Below are 23,271 nucleotides of genomic sequence, written 5' to 3'. Positions count from 1 at the left end.
ATCATATGAGAATATTGCAGTGAGTACAAGGAAAGGGGGGAGGGGGGCACAGTAAAGAGCTGAAGCGTGCAACTTCCCAGCCGGCCACAAATTAGTTTTTCTGGAATTCACGACGTGTACAGCATAAAATCAACTCATTCAGCCTAATGGAAACACACCAACTATATGTGACTATAAATTATTTTGCTGTTGCAGAATCCTGTAAATGACGAACGGTAGCGAATAATCTCAACAAGAGAATTTATGGATATCGATCTAAAGGTCACAGTCACATAAACCTCTTCTGCACGTTTTTGTTTTTCTTTATTGACTAAAACATGGTGGTATTTTCTATCATCAAATCATAATATCCTGGAAAATTTTAAATATTTTTTTGACGAATAAGCCAAGAATCTTTTCTTAGCAGCTTCAGGTTGAAGAGATGAAGAGAGACAGTGACTTCTGAATTCTGGCAATAAACCAAAGCAAACCGCAGAATGAAAATAAAGCTTCTACTTTCAGATCTTATCCATCATCATCTAATGAAGATGTTGGAATTGGATTCCATTGTTGGTTGACAAGTTTGGAGTGTTTGTCACAATCTGCACTGTATCAACCATCTACCTGTCAAAACAACAGGTGTCTTTGCAGAGCCTGTACCATCATGTACAGCTCGAGGCCATCACGTCAAAACAGAAGCTGCTGTTGCACATCGCCCAATTCACACAAACCCACTGTTGCTTTTGTGTGTCTTCTCCTGAAATTAAAATGTGTCTCCATGCGTGTCCCATGACTCTTCTTGATCTCACGTTCCCAACCCAACCCACCCCACCCTACCCTGCGCTCAGTGTATAAATGAACACCCATGTTATCAATGTTTGCAAAGGTAATTATGTGTTCTAATTCAAATGGTTTATTTACCCAGGTCGCACACATGAGTCAGTGCTTTGGACTATACTCTGATATAAAATTCTTATATATATGCGTGTTACAGATGCAAAGAGAGCACCAGAATAACAAGAGCCTGTCATTATGAAATTGTTTCTTTTTTTTCCCAACCGAAATCCACAAGCTGGTGCATTTCTGAGACAATTCTTTGGCTCTGTAAAACAATTTTCAATCTATCATTTATAATAACCCACTGTTCTAGCTTGTTTCTGTTAAACAGAAGACATCAGTCTTTGACTGGTGCAAATGTGACATCACGATGCGTCCTGATTGAGCCCATTGTGAGCAAAGCTTTGACACAGACCATAAACAACACTGAATCACAATTAACAATGAGACTATCCGTGAGTCCCCGAGCAACAGTTTGAGCCCATAATTGCTTCTGTGAGTTGCCAGCTAAGACTTCCGAACCATCAAGGCAGTAGTAAATAGAAATGATATGGTATTAGATATATATTACTTTAAAGCATCTAATACATTAAGCTGTGACATTATAATTGTTTTGTTATGTCATGGCTGTGATCAAATATTTGACAAGATCCCATAGATTGATGCAGGTCTCATGGTGACAATGTCAAATTTGACTCAAGTATCTCAAGTGACTCAAGTGTCTTCATGGATTTGCTTTGTACGTTTATCATTTGTTCATCCAGCGATGGGACTTAATCTGAGAGACATAATGTCTGAAATGTTGACTTCCTGTTGAGGCTGATGGACTCTTGGTAGTTGAATTTATCTATATTGATGGCCTCTACATTGGTTGACATGTTTCAGTTTCCTCAGGGATGGATGTGTAATAGTACAGAGGCAGACACGAGGCCCTGCAGCTGCAGCAACATTATGGCTCCTAAGTGTAAATTCATGCTATTTATTCGCCGCTAGATGAGCCTGGGCTACCATAAAAGAGAAATTATTGCCAATACTATTGAAATTCATAAAATCTTGCAGCCAAGCTGTGGGCCCATTTGTATTTAGGCCTAACCAACGTTTAAAACAGATTTTCTTTTAAAATATGATGATAAAAGGCTTGAATGAAAGTCTATAAGACAAAACAAAACAGCTCGAATATTCATGGGAAAGAATAGTGAGACTTCCATGGATGATATGACTGACAGTCATTTCACAGTTGATTGGGCCTCGTCTTCGGATTGAATTTTAATGAGCTCAACAAATTCTGCTTCATTGTAGAAGACCGAATCATTGATAGAACCGGCATTTTTTTTTTTTTTTTATATATCTTTAATGGTTAATGGTTTGACTGGCTGTTTGACATCTGTGCAAATTATCAGGATAAATTTAAGCCCTGACGACCTTGAGAATGTGTGAACCTCGACTAATACCTGTGTTGTTGTTATTGTTGTTTTCTTATTTTTACTTTACCACCATGGAGGTGTTTTCTCAGCTGTTTTTTTAGCCAGACATTAGGTGTTCTCTGCTTTGCCTTAGGGGACCTGAGTTCCTTTAAGATAACTAGGGAACACAGCAACATGCTGTTCCTGCTTAGGAATATGAGATTGTACACTAAGACGCCCCCCACCTTCCGTGGGATTGTGTGACAAAGGTCAAAGCCAGTTCACATATACGAACAGGTATGTGAAGATGCTTTCTAGATATCGCTGATGGATGGATGGACGGCTGGATGGTTGGATGGATGGATTTTTGTGATTTCCCTGCTTTTGATCAATCTTGGTTCAAGATTAGACTCAAAATCATTTGTCCCAGAAGGGCCAATTGGAGGGCACACGGGTATCATAAATATCTGATGATCTCACGTCTATAAATCAACTATACAGCTGTATAATTATAACTGTGCATGTATAAAGATGGCTCTACATCTATAAATATCTGTACAACTGACTTTGGCCTCCCAGCACGAAGGACCCTGGTTCGATTCCGACAAGGGGAACTTTCTGAGTGAAGTTTGCATGTTCTCCCCGTGTCTCTGTAGGTTTCCTCCAGGTTCTCCGGTTTCCTCCCACATTGCAAAAATCCAGCAGGTTAATTGGAAAAAAAAAAGGTAAAATCGCCCCGAATGAGAAAGTGAATGTTGTCTGTCTATGTGGCCCTGTCTCGATGTACCCGCCTCTCGCCCGATGACCTCCCCCGCGACCTTGAGTGCAAGATTAGCGGCAGAAGATGGATGGACGGATGGATGGATGGATGACTATTCAAAGTATGCAGCGGTGATCAACAAGTGTCCCCTGTCAGGCACAGGCTCTTCTGTGCAGGCTGTTTTAGGGCGCTGACCTTGGTGCTGAAATGTGGGTCTCGGCAGTACACAACCCTTATTTCGCTTTTTTGTCTTACATATAATAGAGGAAAAATGATATGATAACTTATATTCGAATGTGATAACCATTCAAATATAGTCATGACAGAATCGGACATATCGAGCTTTTAGAAGGTCTTGCAATAGAGGAGATGGACCTTATAAGTTTATTTCCCACGCACACCAGGAAGCGCCGAATATTATTCGAGCATTCGGTGGCGGGCAAGCGATCCCGGGGAACCTGTTTCACGGAGTCCGAAGCCCGCACGTCACTCTCCCTGACATCAGCAGTGAGCTTAAATACCCGCAGCCTGGTCCACGGCGCAAACACGGGCGCGCCTCCATGTGGGCGCGTTGAGAGCCAAACTGGGAGTCACACCGACACCGCACTTTTTTCTTGCAAGCGCGCAAAGCATGGACAGAAGTTCTGCGACTGGCTCTTAAGCCTCACACTTCACCCCGAAAGAAGCGTCGGGTGTCCAGAACATCACGGGAAAGTCGTCGTGCGCTTGTTTTCGTGCGCGATCCGTCCAACTATGATCAACGACACCTCCGCCTTCGGTGACCTGGTCGCGAACGCATCGGAGCCGCAGCCGCTCCTTCCCCTCGGCCCTAACCACACGGCGTTCCCGGCGCTGCGGCTGGAACCCCGCTCGCTGATCACCTCGGCCACCATGTTCAGCGTGGGGGTCCTGGGGAACCTCGTGGCCATCGTGGTGCTGTGCGTGTCCAAGAAGGAGCAGAAGGAGACCACTTTCTACACCCTGGTGTGCGGGATGGCCGTCACGGACCTGCTGGGCACCTGCTTCACCAGCCCGGTAGTGATCGCCACCTACGTGGCGAGCCGCTGGCCGGGGGGCCCGCTCCTGTGCCACTTCTTCTCCTTCTCCATGCTCTTCTTCGGCTCGGCTGGGATGTCCATCCTGTGCGCCATGGCCGTGGAGAGATATCTGGCTATAAATCACGCGTACTTCTACTCCCAGCGCGTGGACAGGACGATGGCGCGCTTCGCGCTCCTGGGCGCCTACCTGGCCAACGTCGTGCTGTGTTTCATGCCCAGTTTCGGCTTCGGTCGCCACGTCCGGCACTTTCCCGGCACCTGGTGCTTCCTGGACTGGCGGGCGACGGATCCGCTGGGCGCCTGCTATTCCTTCCTCTACGGAAGCGTGATGATCGCGCTGATCGCCGTGACGGTGCTGTGCAACCTGGCGGTGTGCAGGTCGCTGGTGGGGATGCACCGGAGAACGGGGATCGTCAGGGCGGAGATGTGCGAGCACGGGGGGTCCCGTCGCCGGTTCCCGCGCCTGCCCGCGGCCACCACCGCGGCGGAGATCCAAATGTTCTGGTTGCTCATATTTATGACCATCGTTTTCCTAGTCTGCTCCATTCCTCTGGTGGTAAGCGCATCCGCCGAATGTTCACACTCATCTCCTGATCCGTAACCACCCCAAACCTTCTTTGTTCGTGTGTTTTTTTGTGCACAGGTGCGCATCTTTGTGAACCAGCTCTACGGCCCCGCTTACATATCCGCCGGAGGCAAGCCGGACTACCGAAGCGACCTTCTGGCGATCCGATTCGCCTCATTCAATCCGATCTTGGACCCCTGGGTGTACATTTTGTGCAGGAAAAACCTGTTGCTGAAAGGTTGCGAGACGTTCAAGAGGACGGTGAACCGATTCAAGGTGGGCCGCGGCGGCGGCGGCGGCGGCTCCGGTTGGGTGGAGGGTCAGCACACGCCTCCGTCCGCCCACAGTAACGACACAAGCTACGCGTCGTTACGCAGGAGCAGCCTGCGCGTAGACGCGGAGGCGCTGGGACAGGCGTGGGACTACGACGCAGCGCGGATCAACTTCCACCCGTTCAGCGTGGAATCTAACCTCGGCTGTGAGGAAGAGGAGGAGGAGGAAGAGTCGAAGCCGGAAGTGGCCGCGCAGGATCCGCTGATCCCGGCGCGCCTCCGAGGAGCCGAGATCGTCACATGCACTTTCAGCTCGCCAAGCTCCTGTCAGTCCGGGAAATACCTCTGACGGGCCAAAACACACGGATCTCGGTTCGGACAGCTACCTCTCCTCTCTCTCTCTCTCTCTAACACACACATGCATTCACACTCATACACAAACACACACACCGTGCAGTTTTACTCAAACTAGGATAAAGTTCACATCAGTTTTGGAACACAGAACCACCAGTGTCACCAAACACGACTGGTATCTTTGAAACATCGGCACGTTAAAAGGGGCGTAGCAAAACAGTGTTCCACGCAACAACATTTTGTTTTGTTTTTTTAGATTGTGTCTCAAAAAAGTGGAGTTTCAGTCAGTTCATTGGCAATCATGGTTGATTGACGCGGTTTCGGTGACACACACACACACACACACACACACGCACGACCTCACGCCAGTGACCGGTTTCATGTAACGCGTTATTGTGTCGATATCGAAACGTGGAGGATAAATAGAAGGAAATGAAATAGTGAGAATAGAAGAAAAACAAATATAAAGTGCAAACACAAAACAACTCACCTGGGTTTGGCTAACAAGACTAGCACGATAATCCCGTCCATCCAGTAAAACTCCTGAAATTGAGGTTAAAATTAAGTTTCCTTCTTCTCGAAATACGCATGTTTTTACTCAAAAACCCTTTTAGGCCCTGAAATGATTTTTGAAGAGAGAAAGTCTGTTTTTATTTCTATCATTATTATTATTATTAAACTACTGACACTCAGTTTGGCTAGCTCGTCGGTTTAATGTTTTTGACCAGTGTGTCACGTGACAGCGCAGGCGGATGTTACAGTGAGAGAATCCGGCCGCTATTTATGTATTCATTTATTTATTTAACTTTAGTGTGAATCGTTTTCAATTATGACATTCAGAAAAACCCACAAAAAAAAACGTGTTTTTTTTATTTATTTTTGTGTTATTTAATAACCTTAATTCTTTGACCCATGCACTGCTACCAGCTGATGGTTGGGGACCACTTGTGTAAAGGTCACAGAGATGGACACACACACACACACACACACACGAAATTTAAAAGGATGAGCGTGAGCAGGACTCAAACCACGCACAAGTATCCTTGGTCTATTTTGACCATTTTGCCAAGAGGTGAAATTATTTCAAGGACTTCTATACCCCATGGGTACAACTACATGTCTAAATGTATGGCTGAATAACATGGAAAAAAAGGATTTTATGATATTCAGAATCCTGTTTTTCCCATATCAATACATAATACACTATCAACAAGGTTCCTACCGTTACATTAGATACACAACACAATTAAACCGTCTTTCCTCGTCATAATGAGAAGGCTTTTAAAGGCACTTAAAGAAATCTGACATTTGAATGTTTCATTTCATCAATGGCTCTCTTTTGAAATTCTGTCATACTTTGCTTTTTCAAAACCTGATTCCTAGAATCCTGCAAAATGTTAGGTATCTTTTAAGGTAACTTTTTTTAAGTACCTCCCTATAAATACTTGTAAATGCCCATATATGTGTGCAGGTTGGCACAGTCGTTAGTGCTTCACAACAAGAGGGTCTCTGGCTCAATTCAGGTTTTCTCACACAACCCAAAAACATTTTTTAGGTAAATCAGAGATCCTTAATTGCCCACATGTACAAAAAAGTGAATGATTGTAAAGCTCTTGTAAATGTGGCCCTGTGATCACATGGCAACCGGTCGACGGTGAGCGCCGCCTCTCACCCAATAACAGCTGGGATCGACTCCAGCTCCTGCGACCCTGAGAGCAGGATAAGTGGAATTAATAATGAAAGTTTCCAGAGAAAAAAATGTTGTCAGAATGAATTCAATTGGATTGTGTGTTAAAGTTTCCAATATAAAAACATTCCCAATGTCATATTGATACATATTTATGAATTGTTCAGCTCATATCAAATGTATGACTTTATTTTACGAATGTTTTATTTATTTGTGCCACGCATCGTTCTTTTTGTGCCAATATTGATTTATTTTTGTAAACCTCCATGCTGCTAATTCACTCTGCAGTGATGCAGGGACGACAGAATGTAGATACTTTGTTAAGCTCTGTTTTATATTCCACGTTGGTGTGTGATGTTTCGATAAGTGCACTTGTAAACGGCCTGAGTGAAGACATCAGCTGTTTTTGAAAAGGGAAAAAAAAGAAAAAAATGTCGCTGTATGAGTTGTGGTGTTAGCTGGATGTACTGGTTGATCTATGACGAGAAATAAAGTGACATAATAAAGTCATTCTTTGAAAAAACAAACACGAAACAGATCCACCATGATCTTCCTATGGATGCAAAGGTGGGAGCCACTTCCAACCAGCAGATGGTGCAACAGCATTAAAAAGTCTTGCATTATGCACCTAAAACAAAGACGGAAAACCACTCTGAGGACAGATAAAGCTCCAAATAAATAGTAGATCGGTAGGATCAGATGTAAAAAAAAGAACTTTATTCCCTTGGAGGATAATGTCATACAAAAATAAAGCACATTTACTGTAATAATAATACTAACAATAATAATAATTATTATAATAACGTATAGCTGAATTACTCAATGGCTTTTTGAATGAGGAATGTTGAGGTTAATGGTTCAGCCGTCTGAAGTAGAAACATGTAAAACTGATTCTTGGCTTTCTTACTGTTACTGAACGCCGATGACTCTGAAAGATAGATTTTCAGGCTCCAGTCTGCGAGGTACTCTCATGTAAATACGTTTATTTAGCTGATATGGTCATTTCACCGTAAGTCTGTTTGTTCTTAAAAGTGATTTTTTTTTTTGTTTGTATTACCCAAACCTCTCTGAGTTGAGTTAGCAACCCACATGTTTTTTTTTAAAACATAAAACCCAAAATGAGCAAAGGAAATAAATTGTATCCAAGTTCCTTCCACCCCGCAGCCCTTCTTCAGCCCGGGGTTTTTGAGGCATTACAACTGAGAAGACGATGTTTGCTGCAACCAGAAGTAGCTGTCAGCGTGAAGTCTGAATCTCGGCAATAAATAGTTATTTATCTATGATACAGAGTTCATCGGAACAGCTCTCATACGAAGCTATAATAAATAAATAATTTATCGGAAATAAATATATTTTACTTTTATACAGTAATACATGAAGATGCATGGCATCCATTTGGCTGAGCTCACCTGAAAATTGAAACAACACAAAATAAAGTCCCTCTCTTGCGGAAAAGAAAAGTCATCTTGAACTTCTGGGAGGAGTTGGCGTCACACTGAATAACAATGAACGTCACATCAGTCTTTTTTTTTTGTCTCTCTCTGAATCATAATATAAACACAGTGGCGTTTCTTTTGCTGTGTCTTATCGTTACATCTACGGAGCGTCGGACGTTGGGTTTCACCCATAATAAATCAAACCTGCCATGTTCACTTAGTCCGCTGAATGAGTAATAACTGGCCTGGAGGAAACCGCATTAATCTTTTAAAAACATTCCTCCATCGGACGAGGCCACAATAGTTCCAGACTGATGACCCGACTGATTCGCTGATCCTGACATCTGCCCTCGCCGATTTGCTGCACCCAGACCGCTTCCTCCTCGACAGGAAACGTACCACGGACGCTGACCGAGCGGCTTCCGTCACTGCCTCTGCTCCGTGCCTGTTACGGCGCCCTCCGCAGGAATTTCCGCACACAGCATTCACCCGCTTGGTATTCCAGGAGATGGCCGAGCTCCCACTTCGTGTCGTCCTCTCCGTGTCTTGTTTCTTCAGCCCATGCACATGCAGCTGGCGGCAGATAGCGACTGGATGGTTCTCCAGGTGGTCTGAGCGTCCATGAAAGAAACCGGTTCGTAACGGTCGGGCCGGCAGCACGGGTGGCTGCTGACCTTGCGGGAGGTGCGGCGGGGCAGGGAGCCATTCTCCAGCAGAGCTCTGAGGGCCAGGTCATAGTTTGTTCTGGTGGACTGGCAGGAGCCGACGCAGAACTTGAAGAGGACGATCTCGTCCGAGTCAAACCCGAGTCCCAAGTCCCGAACTCTCATCTCCCTCTTCTCCACACGGCAGTCCCTGCTGCTCTGTTTTGGCTGTGCGCTTTTACCTCTTCCGTTTTTGCTGTTCTTTCCTGTGTCATCCTCCTCTTCCCTGCCTTTCTTCCTCTTCTTTTTCTTAGGCGAACCCCTGGGCTGCGGTTCCGTGGGATCCGAGGAGCGCGGAGAACGCCCCATCCAGCGAGTGCTCGGATGGTCATCCGCCTCATCTGTCACAAAAGGCTCTGGTGTGAGAAGCCAAACAGAGAATGACGAATGAATAGCGAAAAACTTGCAACATTGTATATGCAAACACTCGCACATGCATATATGAAATGCAAAAGGAAATTCCACTAAAAGAAGCGACAGTTATCCCAAAACCTGCATTAAATAGCCTCAAACTCGGCAATTAATGAAGAAAAATTAAGGAGAAAATGAACACGGTAAGAATTGGAAGACCGTCTTCCTGTCTCAATATTGAGAATCCTTTTAAAGACATTTAAAAAATGTGAGCTGCTTCACATTGTGCTTGCAACACCTGGTTTATCTGTTTCATCAAATGGGATTTTCCAAGCCCCGGGTACTGCCACACACATATTAGTACAGACAAAAAAGCTCATGGATCCGGTAATACACATCTTTCCCGTTTAGGATTACCCCGCACTCACACCTGCATTTCTTCAGCCACGGCTATGTTTTAAATGTCCTGTTTATAAGTGCTTTATTACCATAGAAAGTGTGCCAAGTGGCATAAAGATCGCTGTTCTCTTCCTGCTCCTCGTCGTCCAACACCTCCGGCAGTGTAACGGGGAGCCCTCGCTCTTCTCGGCCTCCCGGCAGGTTCACGGCACGTCCCGGCTCCATTCCGGTACCGGCTGCGGCACCGGCGGTCATATGCGCTCCGTCCACCAAGGGCAGCAGAGAGAGGAACACCCACAAGAGCACCTAAAGGAGGGAGATGAAACATTTTCACGGCCTGTCTTGCACGCATTATAGTAATCATGGTGAAAAAATATAGACAGATCAATGTTTGGTTCAGTGTTTGGAATAATTGTGGACATTTAATAGATATGCTTGAATGAATAATCTATGGAGAAAATATGACATTCAATATGAAGATGGCATGAAGGTGACCCCTCACGCGAAGCTACGCAAGGATAATCCAACCTAGTCACCGTAAGAAAGGCGGTATTTGTTTATTTATCCATTGGGAGTCAAAAATTAATTCACAAAAGAGGCCAGTTTAAATCTTTTCTAAGGAGCAGTAGTTTATTCATGAAAAGGGATCTGGGAAATTTGAAATTCAAATCTCTAACTTTGTCCGCGCATTTGAAAGTTAGCGGTGGAAGCTACGGCAGCGACATATTTTCACGAAAAGCTCAGTTGTGAGCCTTGAGGGAATGGATTCCATTAAGAATTTATACTCTCCCATAACTCATCCTCTGGTTTATAGTCGTCCGCGCAGGTGACATGAAAAATGTTAAGGGGAGGTTATTTGCAGAGACGGTGATTTCGTACGAGAGGACGGCCGATGGGAATAAAAAGACGGGAGAGGAACGGTGAGGAGGGGGGAGGATGAAACTTTCAGGGTGCTCCCCAGCAAAGGTTTTCTCCCTTTGTGACGAACCTTCGTCTTAGCTGACATCGCAGAGGTCATCTCCTGCCCGTCCTTCCTCCAGGCCCTCCATCTGGTTCCACCTGGAGAGGATAAGAAGAAAAAAAAAAGAATAGATGGAAGACTATAAGAACAAGGCTCGGTCTGTCAGCTCTCCCCTTCCCAGAACTGTCTTTGAAAAGGCTAACGTAAACTAAAGGTGCAATATGCGGGCGATAAGATTTCTATACATTCGTGATTGTTTAGGTGCTGCAAGAGAGAAAAGAAAGAAACAGCGCTCTCTGGGCCCCCGAACCGGCCGACGTGCCAAATAAATCACGTCCTCAGTGCACGGGGGGAGGGGGGGACGGCGTGTTTGTTGCTGCTTCAGTAAGAGGCTGCCGTTTGCCGCCAGCTAGCGCGGCTAGTGTCGGCTTGTCGCTTCAAACATCCATGCAAACAGTCCGGCAACAAAAGGCAACATCTGCGATATACTTGTGTGAGCATTCCCCGGGGTTGCTCCGTGGGCAGAAAGAGAGAGAGAGAGCACTTCGCGGAGGTCCCAGACAAAACCACAGACATGCAGGACAGGTGATAAGGGGTGTCACGGATGTAGATGTTTATATATAGTACGTGCGGTCTAGAGGATCGCGCCGTGGAGCGCCACCCAACCTGCAACATGAGGTCATCAGGTTCTTTTGTATACCCCCGAAATGTCAGAGTCAGCGGAGGTCAGAGCATCAGGAAGTATCCATCTTCCTCCTCTGTCATGTGTCCAGCTGTTATCATCAGTGATACAGCTTATCTGCTGATACTGCACTGATGTGAAATGTCATTGTAAACTACCTGTTAACACACACATTTTTGGGTGGTATCTCAATGTCAATTACAATGTTACATCTGATTTACTACGATGGCCGCAACACGTGGTTAATAGAGATCACTGAAACACTACCGGAATATGTTGTGATATGATTACATTTTATTTTTGATTTTTTTTTTTGATCATAATTATGACATTAGTTAATAAATACATATAGGATAAAAAGACAAATTTATATTTCTTTAACCTCTATATGTTGGGATCAGGAATGAGTCTATCAGGAATGAGTCTATCAGAGGGACGGCACATGTTCGATGTTTTGGAGAGAAGGTCAGAGAAGCCAGACTGAGATGGTTCGGTCATGTACAGAGGAGGGATGGTGAATATATTGGTAGACGGATGCTGGAATTGGAGCTGCCAGGCAAGAGGTCTCGAGGAAGACCAAAGAGAAGATTTATGGACGTAGTGAGAGAGGATATGAAGGTAGTTGGTGTGAGAGAGGAGGATACAGAGAATAGGGTTAGATGGAGAAAGTTGACTCGCTGTGGCGACCCCTGACGGGAAAAGCCGAAAGAAGAAGAAGAAGAACTTCTATATGTTGGGATCAAGATCGGGTGACTTATAACACAGCATCTGCCTACAGTGATTTTTTTTTTTTTTTTTTTTTGTAAATACTCAAAGGGCCTTTCTATTGAGATGTGAGATTTATGTAAGAACATTCACAGAGAAGAGGGCGCACCATTCACCTCAAGGATGCTGTGTGTAAGCCATGGTAACGTATTCAAGCATTTACAGTTAAGGCTTGTGTAGATCTGACTGATATACAGCTGACTTTGTTTATTTAACCATCAAAAACAGTCCCAGCCGTTGACAAAAGGCCGCTGATTACGGCTCCTGATAAAAGCGGTTGTTGCATTGATGATATCCTGCATTTCCCAGCTGGAGTCATCCAAGTTCCAGAAGGGCGGGAGAGGGACGGAGAGGATGAGGAGAAACAAATGGAGGATATTTCAGGCAGACAGGCTCGCGGCAAATCACTGCCATGGCCTAAACCCAAACTGGGCTGATCCCTCATCCCTTCCGTCTATCTCTGATTTTTGGAGTCTAACAGCAGCGCGAGGTGGATGGCGGGCGGAGGAGGTTGGCGGGACCCTCCTCCGCAGGTCTTCACCGTATCCCGGCAGAAGTGCCAACCTGAACTTCCAACGCCACAGCTGGGAATGTTTAACCCCATTTTAGATCCCTGAGCTCGGAGTCTCTACGTGGGTCCATCTGCTGGTTCGTTTCAGCGCCGCGCTCTGGAGCTGTTTACAACCTTGACGCCTCTGGCCTTTTCGGGGGACGAGTTGGGCAAAGGGTGTTAAGCGGCGGAGAGAAAGAGAAAGCGAGAGAGGGACTGACATAAGCCGGACGATGCTGTGTGTATATTCAGTTTCAGATCCCAACGGTGCACATGTGTGTTTGTACGTAAGTTTGGAAAGACGAGCACGTATTTTTTCCCTGCACGGCTGATTAAAACCTTTGGTTTGACCATCAGGCTGGATGTCTGCAGAGCAGAGAGCGGACATCTTGCCACATTTCATATAGAACGGCCTCATATACATGCGGGTAACGGCTAGCTCAGCCTATTATCCGCTACTGCTAATTAGCATTCGAAACACTGTGCAAAGTCACGTTTATTCATGTTATTCATGTTTGACTTAAAGTATGCTACCTTAACCCTAATTAGAGTTGGAGAAAGGCATCCAAAACATCTGTTTTTTCGCGGAGAATGCTAATTTAGCCAGATAAGTGTGTTGTTATCTGTGAGGAAGAGTGCATATTCAATTTGCAGGAGCGGGATCCCTGTTATATCTGATCACTATAATCCCTCATTTGAATTAGTTTGGTACAAATCCTTTTAGGATTGGACGATTTGATCTCAAAATTGCTTTTTTCTTTTCCTCGTAGGATTTATGCTTTAGGGTGTGACAGTGATTCAAAACAGCCTAAAAGGTATGAATATCAAGGTTTTACAGGCTATAAACCTGATGCACAAAAGAATTAAAGCGTCGACCCCCTCTTCCGCTCCGGTCACCGTAAAGTACAAAGTTAAAGAGGAGTATAAATAACACAGCGATTCCGTTTACAACACGCAAAGATGTAAGTTGGACTTTTATTTTTTATTATTGCGCACTACTTGGCTCAGACTGGAGGGGCGGCAACTGAACATAAACCTGTTTTGGATTAGTCATTCACGGCGCATAATGTATACGGTTACATCCTTAGACTAATTTACAGACAGAGCCTCTATAAAGCTCTCACCTTGTAAAAAAAAAAAAAAAAGCTCCCTTGTCTTAAAGCCATACTTCTCCGATAATGACCTTTTATTAGGGACACAATATTGTTCTCTGCTGTGCTGCGAAAAATGGTCTGACCTCAAGCTTCAACCTGTCACTACCGTGATGCCTGATTGCGGCGGCGAGGAGGAGAACAGAGTCCCGTAAATCACCGCTGGCTCAATAAAAGACACCTGCGGTGTAAGAGGAGATGCAGGAGGGAGAAGCAGAACACCAGGAGAGCCGTCTGATCACTACCAGACTTTGAACAATCTGCGCGGAGGTCCTGTGAAATGCTCGCGGTACGTGCATGTGGCTCGCAGCTCTTCACACACACATACACATGATGTCGAGAGAGATGTGGAGAGTTGTTTTGGTCGATTTCTTTGCAGCGATTTTAGTCGTTCGGCGGCTCCGATGAACCCGACGCGGTCAAAGTTTTTAGATCGCACTTCTTTTCCTGGGCAGAACGAGGACGGTGCTGGAGTTTTTCGAAAGTGGCGTCCAGCGGTCAAATGTCGATAAAGCCAAATATTTGACCGGTGTTTTGTGTTTTGACACCCACGTCACGACAACACCAGAGTTGGTGAACCGATCCGACCAACGGATGCATGACTAAAACTTTGATTGTTGCATTTTAATTCGTCGATCCAAATTTGAAAAAAAAATCCCCTCCTGACAGGTTTTATTTCTGAACACTAAGTACTCTAAATCCCCTTCTGTTGTTTCTTATTTCCATCGTTCTTCGCTCATTCAAGGCACCGCGAGCTTCAAAACACACCCTGTGTGCTTTCACTCTTCGAGGAAGGCATTGGTAGTTCCACTAAGGAAGACATTGGATCGTGGGATAAGATTATAAATGTCATTAAAAAATGCCACGGTAGGTGACTAAGGAGAATAAAAAAAGGGAGAGCAGGTGATTGTTCGCGGGTGGGGGGTGACAAAAATGAGAGGGAAAAAGGTAATTGAACAGAAGTGAAGCGATAAGGGGAACACAAGGAAGCGGTGGGGGGGTTGAGGGCCGAGGGCCGGGGGCCAGTGGGCCGGGGGGCCCGTAATCCCATAATCCCAGGCGGGCAGGCACGATGTAATTGGTCGTTAGTGCCAGTTTCCACTCTGAGGCCCGTCACTGCTGGAAAAACCACAGAGCGCTGCCAAAATGAGAAACAGATAGCGGGTCCCATGCATCGGTCCAGATAAGTATGCCCCCCCCCACCACCACCTTCTCACCTCCCCGCCGCCAGGAATACACACACACACACACACGCGCACACAAAAATGCATGTGTGTTAGCAGCCCTTGAGGTTCACCCTCCATTTCTGCAGCTCTGCACTTGCCCTTCTCGTTCTCATAAGCCTTCCTCCTCTGTCACAGTGACTCACACACTCCATCTTTGTCAAGTTTCTTTCTGGCACATGCACTCAATGAAGCACATGAGAGGAGGAGGAGGAGGAGGAGGAGGGTGTGTGTGTGTGTGTGTGAGGGAATGTGGGGTGTTTGGAGTAATCAGAGGTGTGGACACCGCAGAGCCTGGAGCAGGAGGGCGAAGAGAGGAGGGTCTCTGTGCGACCCACTCTGGGGTTTTATTAACCCACCGACGGCGTCGGAGCCCGCTGGGGTGTGAGATTCTCTCAGGTCCCAGAGGCCGGATGAGGGAGAAATATGTGTGTGTGTGTGTGTGTGTGGGGGGGTCTGGTAGCGTCAAGACGGCTAAATCTGAAGTGAATATGGAGTTGCACCAAAATACAACATCTTGGACGTGATGATCGCTGTAGTCATAGCAACAAGGCAGTTTGTCAGCCATTTACCAACTGAGCGTGTACTGGGTTCACTTTTTGACGAGTAGATTTTGAGGATCCTGAAAGCAAATCGAGCGATCAGCTTGAATGTTTTCATTCGGAAAGGCGAGTTTTGAACGCCCCCTTGAATGTTCACAAAAACATCAAATCCTTCCGCTGGTTTTGAATGCAACCCCCGGTTGTTTGCGAAACATCAAAATCTTCAACAGCAGATGGCAGAGGGGACCCCGGTCATGTGACTCGGACCCGGTTCAAAACCTTGATGACTTCCAAAGTGGATCCTTTGCCCACGGACACAAATATCCAAAACAAAGGTCCAGTAAAAAAGAAAGACTACAGCATGAAATGTGAAGTTGCGTTTCCGACGCATCAAACATTCACTGTCCACATCGGCTTTCAGCCTCCGCCATGTCTTAAGGGAGTTCGACTGCTCAGGAAGTGGATCCTCAGCTTTGTTCACCGGCCAGTAACTAACTGTATCACTCCACTATTTAGTTGTAGGCAGGTGGTGAATAATCCTGTTCAATCTAAAACAGCTGTCTGGGAATAAAGCGGGCAGGGGTGCGGGGAAAACAAAATAACAAGCTTAAAGATGCTAAAATACTCCTTTCGGCTCACAAACATGTCATTCTCGTCTAATTCACCGTGGCCACTATTAAATTCTGCTAAATTCTATAAATTAATTTTTTTTTTTCTGTAAAGTTTTAAGTTTCTCTAAGTTTTAATAAGCACTTTATTGCGAGGATTAATTACCTGCAGGATTAGGTTAATTATCTGCTGAACCGCGGTTAACCAGCCAATGTCAGGCGATACAACCTGGACCTTATTAGGTGAATCTATTAGAGGTGAGCTTATTGGTTGCCGTCTGAAAACCCGGAGTGCTTTTACTTCCCCCGTTCCTCAGAGGAACGTGTCTAATGGTTCCTCAGTGGGATAAATGAAGCTCTCTCTGAAGAACAATGTGTTTGAAGTGTAACTAGTGCTGGAGTAGCGCCCTCGCACGTGCAGGTTTGCCGAAAGATGCCGCGGAAACTTACGGCAGGGTCACCGCAGGGCCGGGATCACGGGTCAAAACGCGCTGTGATAAAATATACATCTCGGCGGCGCATAAACGTGTCACCCGTGACCAGAGTGTTCACCTCTGGGCTCAGGCACTGAGCGAATTCGCAAAACGGAAAAAAAAGCGCTTCTGCCGTGGTCCGCTGATGAAAACATCTCCTCACTGATGGAAGAGATAAACCTCAGAGGGATGTGTTGCAGTTGTAGTTCATTAAGATGCCCATCAACAAAAACTTAGCTTCCTCAGATGTTTATTATTTTCAAGCATTTAAAAAAAATTGTTAGTATGTAAAAAAAATCATACCCATATTGGAATAATACAAATTTTATCTGAAAACACAATGCCAACCCAAATATTCATCTATTTTCTGTGTTTATTCTAGTGCAGCGCACACAATGGAGTTATTTTGCACAAATGCAACTGCTATCCAAAGGATTACTAACTGTATCATAACAAAACCAACAGATATTCTCTTATATTTGTATATGTATATGTATATGTATATGTATATGTATATGTATGTATATATGTGTATATGTGCGTATATGTGTGTATATGTGTGTGTGTCTAGATAGATAGATACATATGTATATGTAAATAGAGATCTGTTGTTCAGATATGTAAAGATGTGCAGCCATCTGTATACATGTACAGTTGTGCAGTTTATTTATAGATGTTGAATCTTCAGACGTTTATACTACCCATGCGCCATCCAATTGCCCCTCAGGGACAAATAAAGAGATTATGATTCTTATTCTCTCTGTATTTATATTTTTTATATCTTCTTTTTCTCCTTTTGGTTTTTCCCTTCAGGGGTCGCCACAGCCAATCAACCTTTTCCATCTAACCCTATTCTATAAATATTTATATGTCTGTATATATAGCATTTTAAACTGTTTCAATGTGCAACGTAATATACACCGCTAACTTTCAGCATAACAAAGCCGGTTATAATTCTAGTCCCATCTCCACTGAGCTAAAGTGTCACCTGTTGATGTGAAAAACAACATTTGAAATACGTAATGTTTTATTAGACGGTGTGTAATTTGTGGGTGGGTTTGTGACCCCGGACGTTTGGGAAACTCCATATTGATATAGTGTGTTTTGCCAAGAGCTGAGTCATACACACATGCTGTGACTGTGTAGAAACGAAACACACCTCAGCAGAAAGCCATGTATCTGTTGCCCATCGTGCACACACTGCTTCATAATAAAAAAATCCCCTTATTTTATGAAAATCAGAACAAAATCCTGACTGAGCCGTAAGAAGGACTTTTTAGCGTAAACTATCTTGGAAGTGCGGTTTCACCGTCACTCTCTGTAGAGGTGCTTGTGAAAAAAGTGGCAATACTATGGGATGTTTCGGTCATATTCTGTGCTCACGTTCACTCCTCCCATTACAGTGGCTGAACAGAGTGAATAGGCCGCTTGTGTCCCGAAGGAGCGAGGGGCAGGGGGTTGGGTTGGGGGGTCGGAGGGCACAGAGTGACACAGAGAAGGGATATTATTGTCTTGTGTCTATGCTTTGCTCTCCTGGGAAAAATAAATAAATGACGTTTACATTGTCGATCTGTTTAGTCCTCACACGTAATCGATACTTATAATAGGTTCGATAACGTGTAATAACACGGGCGACACGGACGATACAGTAAAATCCCCCTCTCTCGCGAGCCTGCCAAGCGTGCAGCGGGAGGAAATCCTTTCCATTTTCAGGTCAATTACTTCGTAGACTTTCGGGGCAAATGTGTTTTTAAACCAATCTCGATAATTCGGGTCAAATGAGACATTTTAGTTTAACCTTTAAACGCAGGTCAGTGAGCAACGACAATCAGTCAGACAAATCCAAAGAAGTTGCCGCATCCCGGACGTTCGGGATTCAATTGAATCGGAATTTCAATCTGTTTTCCAGGATGCTGTTTTGCCGCGTGGCTCCAAAACACCAGCATTTGAATCCCGCCGTTTGTTTTCCTGTCATACTTGTTTACAACCGATGTAGTTTTGCGATGATGCCAAGTCTCAGGCGTGGATACCGTAGATAAAAAATGCTTTCATCGGTAAGCGGACGGAGCCGGGGATTCTCCGCATAAGGACCTTCTTACGAATCCCTTGCAGGATTTTTCCACGTCGGCTGGAACTTAAAAAATGTAAAAACACCCCGGACGAGATTAAGAGTGCAGGGTCACTGGAAACTTCGGCTGATATGCTGTAATTACCCACGATGCAACAGACTTATCTGTGCCATGTGACCCGATCAGGGTAAATTAGTTGAGACGCTGCCGTCCTCTGAGTCGGACCTGTTTTTTTTTTTCCCAGGGCTTCAGAGGAGAGGGCAGCCGCGCGTCCGTCCTCGCCGTCGCCGCTCCACCTTTCGTTTCCGGCGGCTGCCTCATCGCCCCCCCCCCCTCACAGCCCAGATCCCTCCCTCATTAAGTTGGTTTTAAAAGGAAACCTCACCGTAAATGGGAACGACGGTTTTAACCACCGTGTGGGAGAGACTTCACTTTCCGCTGATTGTCAAAAGGGGAGAAGGGGGGGGTTAAAAAAAAAATACATGGGAGTCTATAAAACTGATCTCTTAACACCGATGTATTTCACCCCACCCCTCTCGACCTTTCCCTGCTCCCATCTCGGGGTTGTTATTCCTCCAAATGAAGCCCACGCTGAGCTTAGTGCTAAGATAAGTGGCTATCTGTGACACGCACACACACACAAACGCACACACAGACACACACACATTGGTCATTATTAGTGTGTCTTGTGTCTGGGGGTGAACCGGCTCCCTCCAAAAGTGTTTCCGTGTCGCCCGTTTTGCGCCCCAGACAGGCTGCGGTTTAATGACCTGGCCTGATAGTTCAAAGCGGCCCCGGACGCCATGATTAATGAAGCCGACCTGCTAATTTCAAACAAATACGCCTCGTGGTATCACAAAAAAAGAAAGAAAAAGCCACGCTAGTTAACATTCTTCTGTATTTTGAGCAAAAAGTGATTTTAAGGAGGGAGATTTGCCGATAAGGACAGGAGTCCAGCTTTATGTTTCATCAGCAGAAGTATTAACCGCCGCTTTGTTCTGCATAATTTTCGTCCATTTGAAGTCGAAGACGCCAAAGTGCCCGACGACAGCAAAACTATTCCAGATCAGAGAGGAGCCGTTCCCAGCGTGTTTATTCTAGATTGTCCAGAGGACTCCGAAAAAAAAAACAAAACAAAAAAAAACAGGAGTTGCATGGGAAGCATTTGTTTGAAAGAATCCATCTAACAAATTGAAATTCCTTTTTGTCAGATCATGCCTCCCTCAATTTGCCCCGAAGGGATCACCGCAGCCCGTCGCGTCTTCTAAGCGCTTCCAGATTGGAGTTGCCCTGTGGCACTCCAGGTTGCATAATCAATCTCCCTCACCGCGCTCTCGCCGTTCGCTCCGGGACAAAACAACCTGAGTAACATTACACACGATGACGTGCGTCTCACACCCGAGTTTGCGCCGGCATGAGAAAGACTTTCCATCACTTTGAAGGTTAAACGGACGGATCGGAGCCTGACTTCTCTTATTACACAAACTCTGTCTGCGCTTTTCTCGCTCTCAAAAGGAGGGGATCACACAAAATGGAATTGCGATCCACGTTGAAAGGAGGTCAGGTGATGATTCTTGTCATCCATGAATTTCCCACGATAATTCGCTCGCAGTTTCTGACTGTTTAAAAGTAAAAAAGGAGGCCAAACCAGCTCATTCGATTGTAATAATTGTATTAAAACGTGCTCCAGTTAGGGAAAACATCCAACCTGATGGTACCCAAGTCTCAGAGAGGCTGGATATGAGGGCAGTTTACTCGTAAGATGTAATTTCCGGGGGTTTTAAGAGCGACGTCTTCATTAACTTTATCTAACTGAGTTTATTTTTGTTCTGTGTGTTTTTAATCAGGGCTGAAAACAGCTCTCCATTCACGAGTTGTTTTGAGCAGAAATAAGCAGCACATACTTCCTGTGACACTCAGAGGATGTCTATTAGAATTAAAAAAAAAAGAAAAAGAAAAAGAAAAAGGGAAGAAAAAAGAATTTCCTTTTGGAATGATGGTGAAAATCAAATTTAATGTCATTTAATGTCATCAACTACTCGAGAACTTCCAAGGAAAATTCTAATTTTAGCAAATGACTGAACCAGATATAACGGAGCAGTCTGTTCATCTTCACTCTTCACTCTATTTATCTATATTTAATAAAATCTCTATTTTCAAAAACAGCTCAGCGGGTCACACCTGGAACATTACAATTCTGACCCCTTCCCCCTTTTAATAAACATTTAGCTGTTAGCTTAGCATATCCCACATTCAGAACTGGTGAAAATGGAATCCAATCCAAATCCAATAAACATCAGGCGCATCTTGTTTGAATGTTAGCAAATAAAACCTTACATCTCTTCATTTTCCAAAGTTTAGTTTTAATTCGATCTAGTAATGCCAGTAGGCTGAGGTGAAAAAAAAAATGGGAAAGGATGTCACTGCTGACATGGAAGCCGTTTCCCCTCGTGCAGCTTCTTTTCAAGTCAGTATTACGCACGGGGGGCCAAGTTTTCCCCTTAAAATCCAAGTTGAAATATAAAAAGTTTCTACAAAAGTTCAGATTTTTTTTTCCCCTCACAAGGAGGGCCTCGAAATGGACACAGAGCAGCTCCGGAAGCGAGAGAGGAGGCAGATGTTTGCAGCACGAGCGTCTCCAAATGGACAAAGAGGGATCCTTCTATATAAATGACTGGTGATAGTGGTAACTCACTCTGTCGTTTTAATTACAACTGTTTAACTAACACTCTGTCAGCCGGAAGAGCAAAACACACGCAGGAAAAAAAAAAAAAAAAAAAAAACGTACAACAGCGACCGACCGGCCGTTCGCTCTCGTAAAGCCACATGCCGGTTAAAGCAAACCAGACCACACATCGGGAGGCGGCTGGTAAAAAAGGACGCGGCGGCCCCACCGTACCTGACCCCCTCGGCGGGGCCGCTGACCCCGTGACCTCTGGCTGCAGGAAGTGAAAGCGGGTGTGGGCGCGGCGGGGCGGTGTGAGATGTCTGACAGAGCTGACGCTCCCACGTTCAGCCCCTGGAAAGGACTGATATTTTTTTACAATGCGACGCGGCCCTTTCACGACGTGTTTTGGCAGTTTTTACAGGTCGTCGGTGGGGGATGTGTGACATATCTCACATGATGACCAAGCCCTGGCACACACACACACACACATAAACACACTGAGAAACAGCACCAGAGCAGGTTTTAGGTCTGGACATCAATCCTCTGATTGAGCCTCGTCTGAGTGTTCTGCATGAGAGGAACTGAATGCACGCGGCGGCGTGAGTCAGTGGGTCACTGAGTCAGTCGCAGAGAATGAAAGTCTACAGATGTGTGAGTCAGTCGAGCATTATGTTGTTTCTTCACTTTTAAGTGGGCAAATCCCGACAAATTGTACAAGTGAGATCCGCGGCCCCGAGGCGGCGAAAAAAGGCCGGAGAACAAAAAAAACACACACTCACAAAAGAAAAGCCGAGATCTTAAGTCCCAGCCGGCAAAGGCCGAGCCATCAAAACACTCTCATCCCGGGCTGAAGGGAAGAGGCCTTGAAAAACCTACCAGTCAAAATACCTGGAGATTAAAAGGCTTCACCGGCCCCTGATCCCCCTCTTGGGTGTGTGTGTGTGTGTGTGTGTGAGTGGTGTGTGTGACCAGCACTTTGATATTTAGATTTGCAGCCCACCGCAGAAGAGGGTCACACTGGAAGACTTCCTGACTGACTGCCACTGTTTCCTCGTCAGTGCGCGCGCACACACACACACACACACAGACACACACACACATACACACACACACATGCACAGAATCTCATTTCTCCATATTTGCTCCCGGTTCAAGATTCACCTTCACCATCCTCTCAGACCATAAATTAAAGGAATAAGCCATAGATATAAAAAATATGAATAAAAAAAAACTTCATCCTCCTCTTTCTCCTGGAATGCACTTCACAAATAAATAAAACCAATTATCAATCAAGCAAATGAAGAAAAAGGAGAAGGAAAAAACAAAAAAACGAGACTAACAGCCAGGAGATGAAGCCTTAGAGGACAGAAAGTCTCCAGAAACATTTTGATTGACACCTGTGCGCGTCCCCACACACGCACATACATACATAAACACATTTAAACCGGAAAATGGAAAATCCCATTTGCGTCTTACCGGCTTCCGGGCGCGCCCCGGAGGATCTGGGGTCGCGGCCGCGGGTTTCCATGCGTCCCGCCGGCGCTCACAGCTCGCAGCGGTCCAGAGAGCGCGGATCCCTCGGAGGCTGCGGGGCGCATGAAGGATCCATCCGAGACGCGGCGCCGGGAGGCGGTGGCGGGGGTTCGGAGGGGGTCGGACGGGGTGGGAAAAGAGGGGGCGCGCCGGTCTCCGCCTCAGAAAACCTCCGGACTCCGGTCGGCGCCCTGGACAGGAGCGGGAGCAGAGGCGGGCGGTGGGCCCGTTCACAAATCTC

The 23,271-nt window shown here is 45.5% G+C and overlaps 2 protein-coding genes across 2 annotated transcripts; one reads left to right on the top strand and one right to left on the bottom strand.

The window, feature by feature from the left end:
- The first annotated feature begins 3,615 nt into the window (after positions 1-3,615).
- On the top strand, positions 3,616-7,394 carry ptger4c (prostaglandin E receptor 4 (subtype EP4) c). The gene is made up of 2 exons (XM_086172317.1): positions 3,616-4,593; positions 4,681-7,394. Exons 1-2 carry the CDS (start codon positions 3,733-3,735, stop codon positions 5,221-5,223), a joined length of 1,404 nt encoding a protein of 467 aa, XP_086028443.1. The 5' UTR covers positions 3,616-3,732; the 3' UTR covers positions 5,224-7,394.
- A 256-nt stretch (positions 7,395-7,650) lies between these two features.
- Positions 7,651-23,079, bottom strand: LOC147219076 (uncharacterized). Its single transcript, XM_086172795.1, has 4 exons — positions 22,974-23,079; positions 10,794-10,864; positions 9,895-10,111; positions 7,651-9,411 (listed from the first exon to the last, which is right to left on the bottom strand). The coding sequence occupies exons 1-4, from the start codon at positions 23,023-23,025 to the stop codon at positions 8,906-8,908; spliced, it is 846 nt and encodes a 281-aa protein (XP_086028921.1). The 5' UTR covers positions 23,026-23,079; the 3' UTR covers positions 7,651-8,905.
- Positions 23,080-23,271: the final 192 nt, after the last annotated feature.

Source organism: Fistularia commersonii, chromosome 25 (genome assembly GCF_037954325.1).
Source record: "Fistularia commersonii isolate RoL2024-O1a breed Wild chromosome 25, RoL_Fcom_v1.0, whole genome shotgun sequence".
NCBI lineage: Eukaryota > Metazoa > Chordata > Actinopteri > Syngnathiformes > Fistulariidae > Fistularia > Fistularia commersonii.
The sequence above is the reverse complement of the archived record's forward strand: the minus strand, read 5'-3'. Positions and strand labels throughout refer to the sequence as shown.

What these genes read in the sequence shown, in the direction of transcription:
- ptger4c (XM_086172317.1), top strand. Translation starts at nt 3,733, where the DNA reads ATGATCAACGACACCTCCGCCTTCGGTGACCTGGTCGCGAACGCATCG. An exon ending in TCTGCTCCATTCCTCTGGTG is followed by an intron (nt 4,594 to 4,680) that starts GTAAGCGCATCC and finishes TTTTGTGCACAG; the next exon opens with GTGCGCATCTTTGTGAACCA.
- LOC147219076 (XM_086172795.1), bottom strand. Translation starts at nt 23,025, where the DNA reads ATGGAAACCCGCGGCCGCGACCCCAGATCCTCCGGGGCGCGCCCGGAA. An exon ending in CGGGGCGCGCCCGGAAGCCG is followed by an intron (nt 10,865 to 22,973) that starts GTAAGACGCAAA and finishes TATCCTCTCCAG; the next exon opens with GTGGAACCAGATGGAGGGCC. An exon ending in CACTTGGCACACTTTCTATG is followed by an intron (nt 9,412 to 9,894) that starts GTAATAAAGCAC and finishes TTCTCACACCAG; the next exon opens with AGCCTTTTGTGACAGATGAG.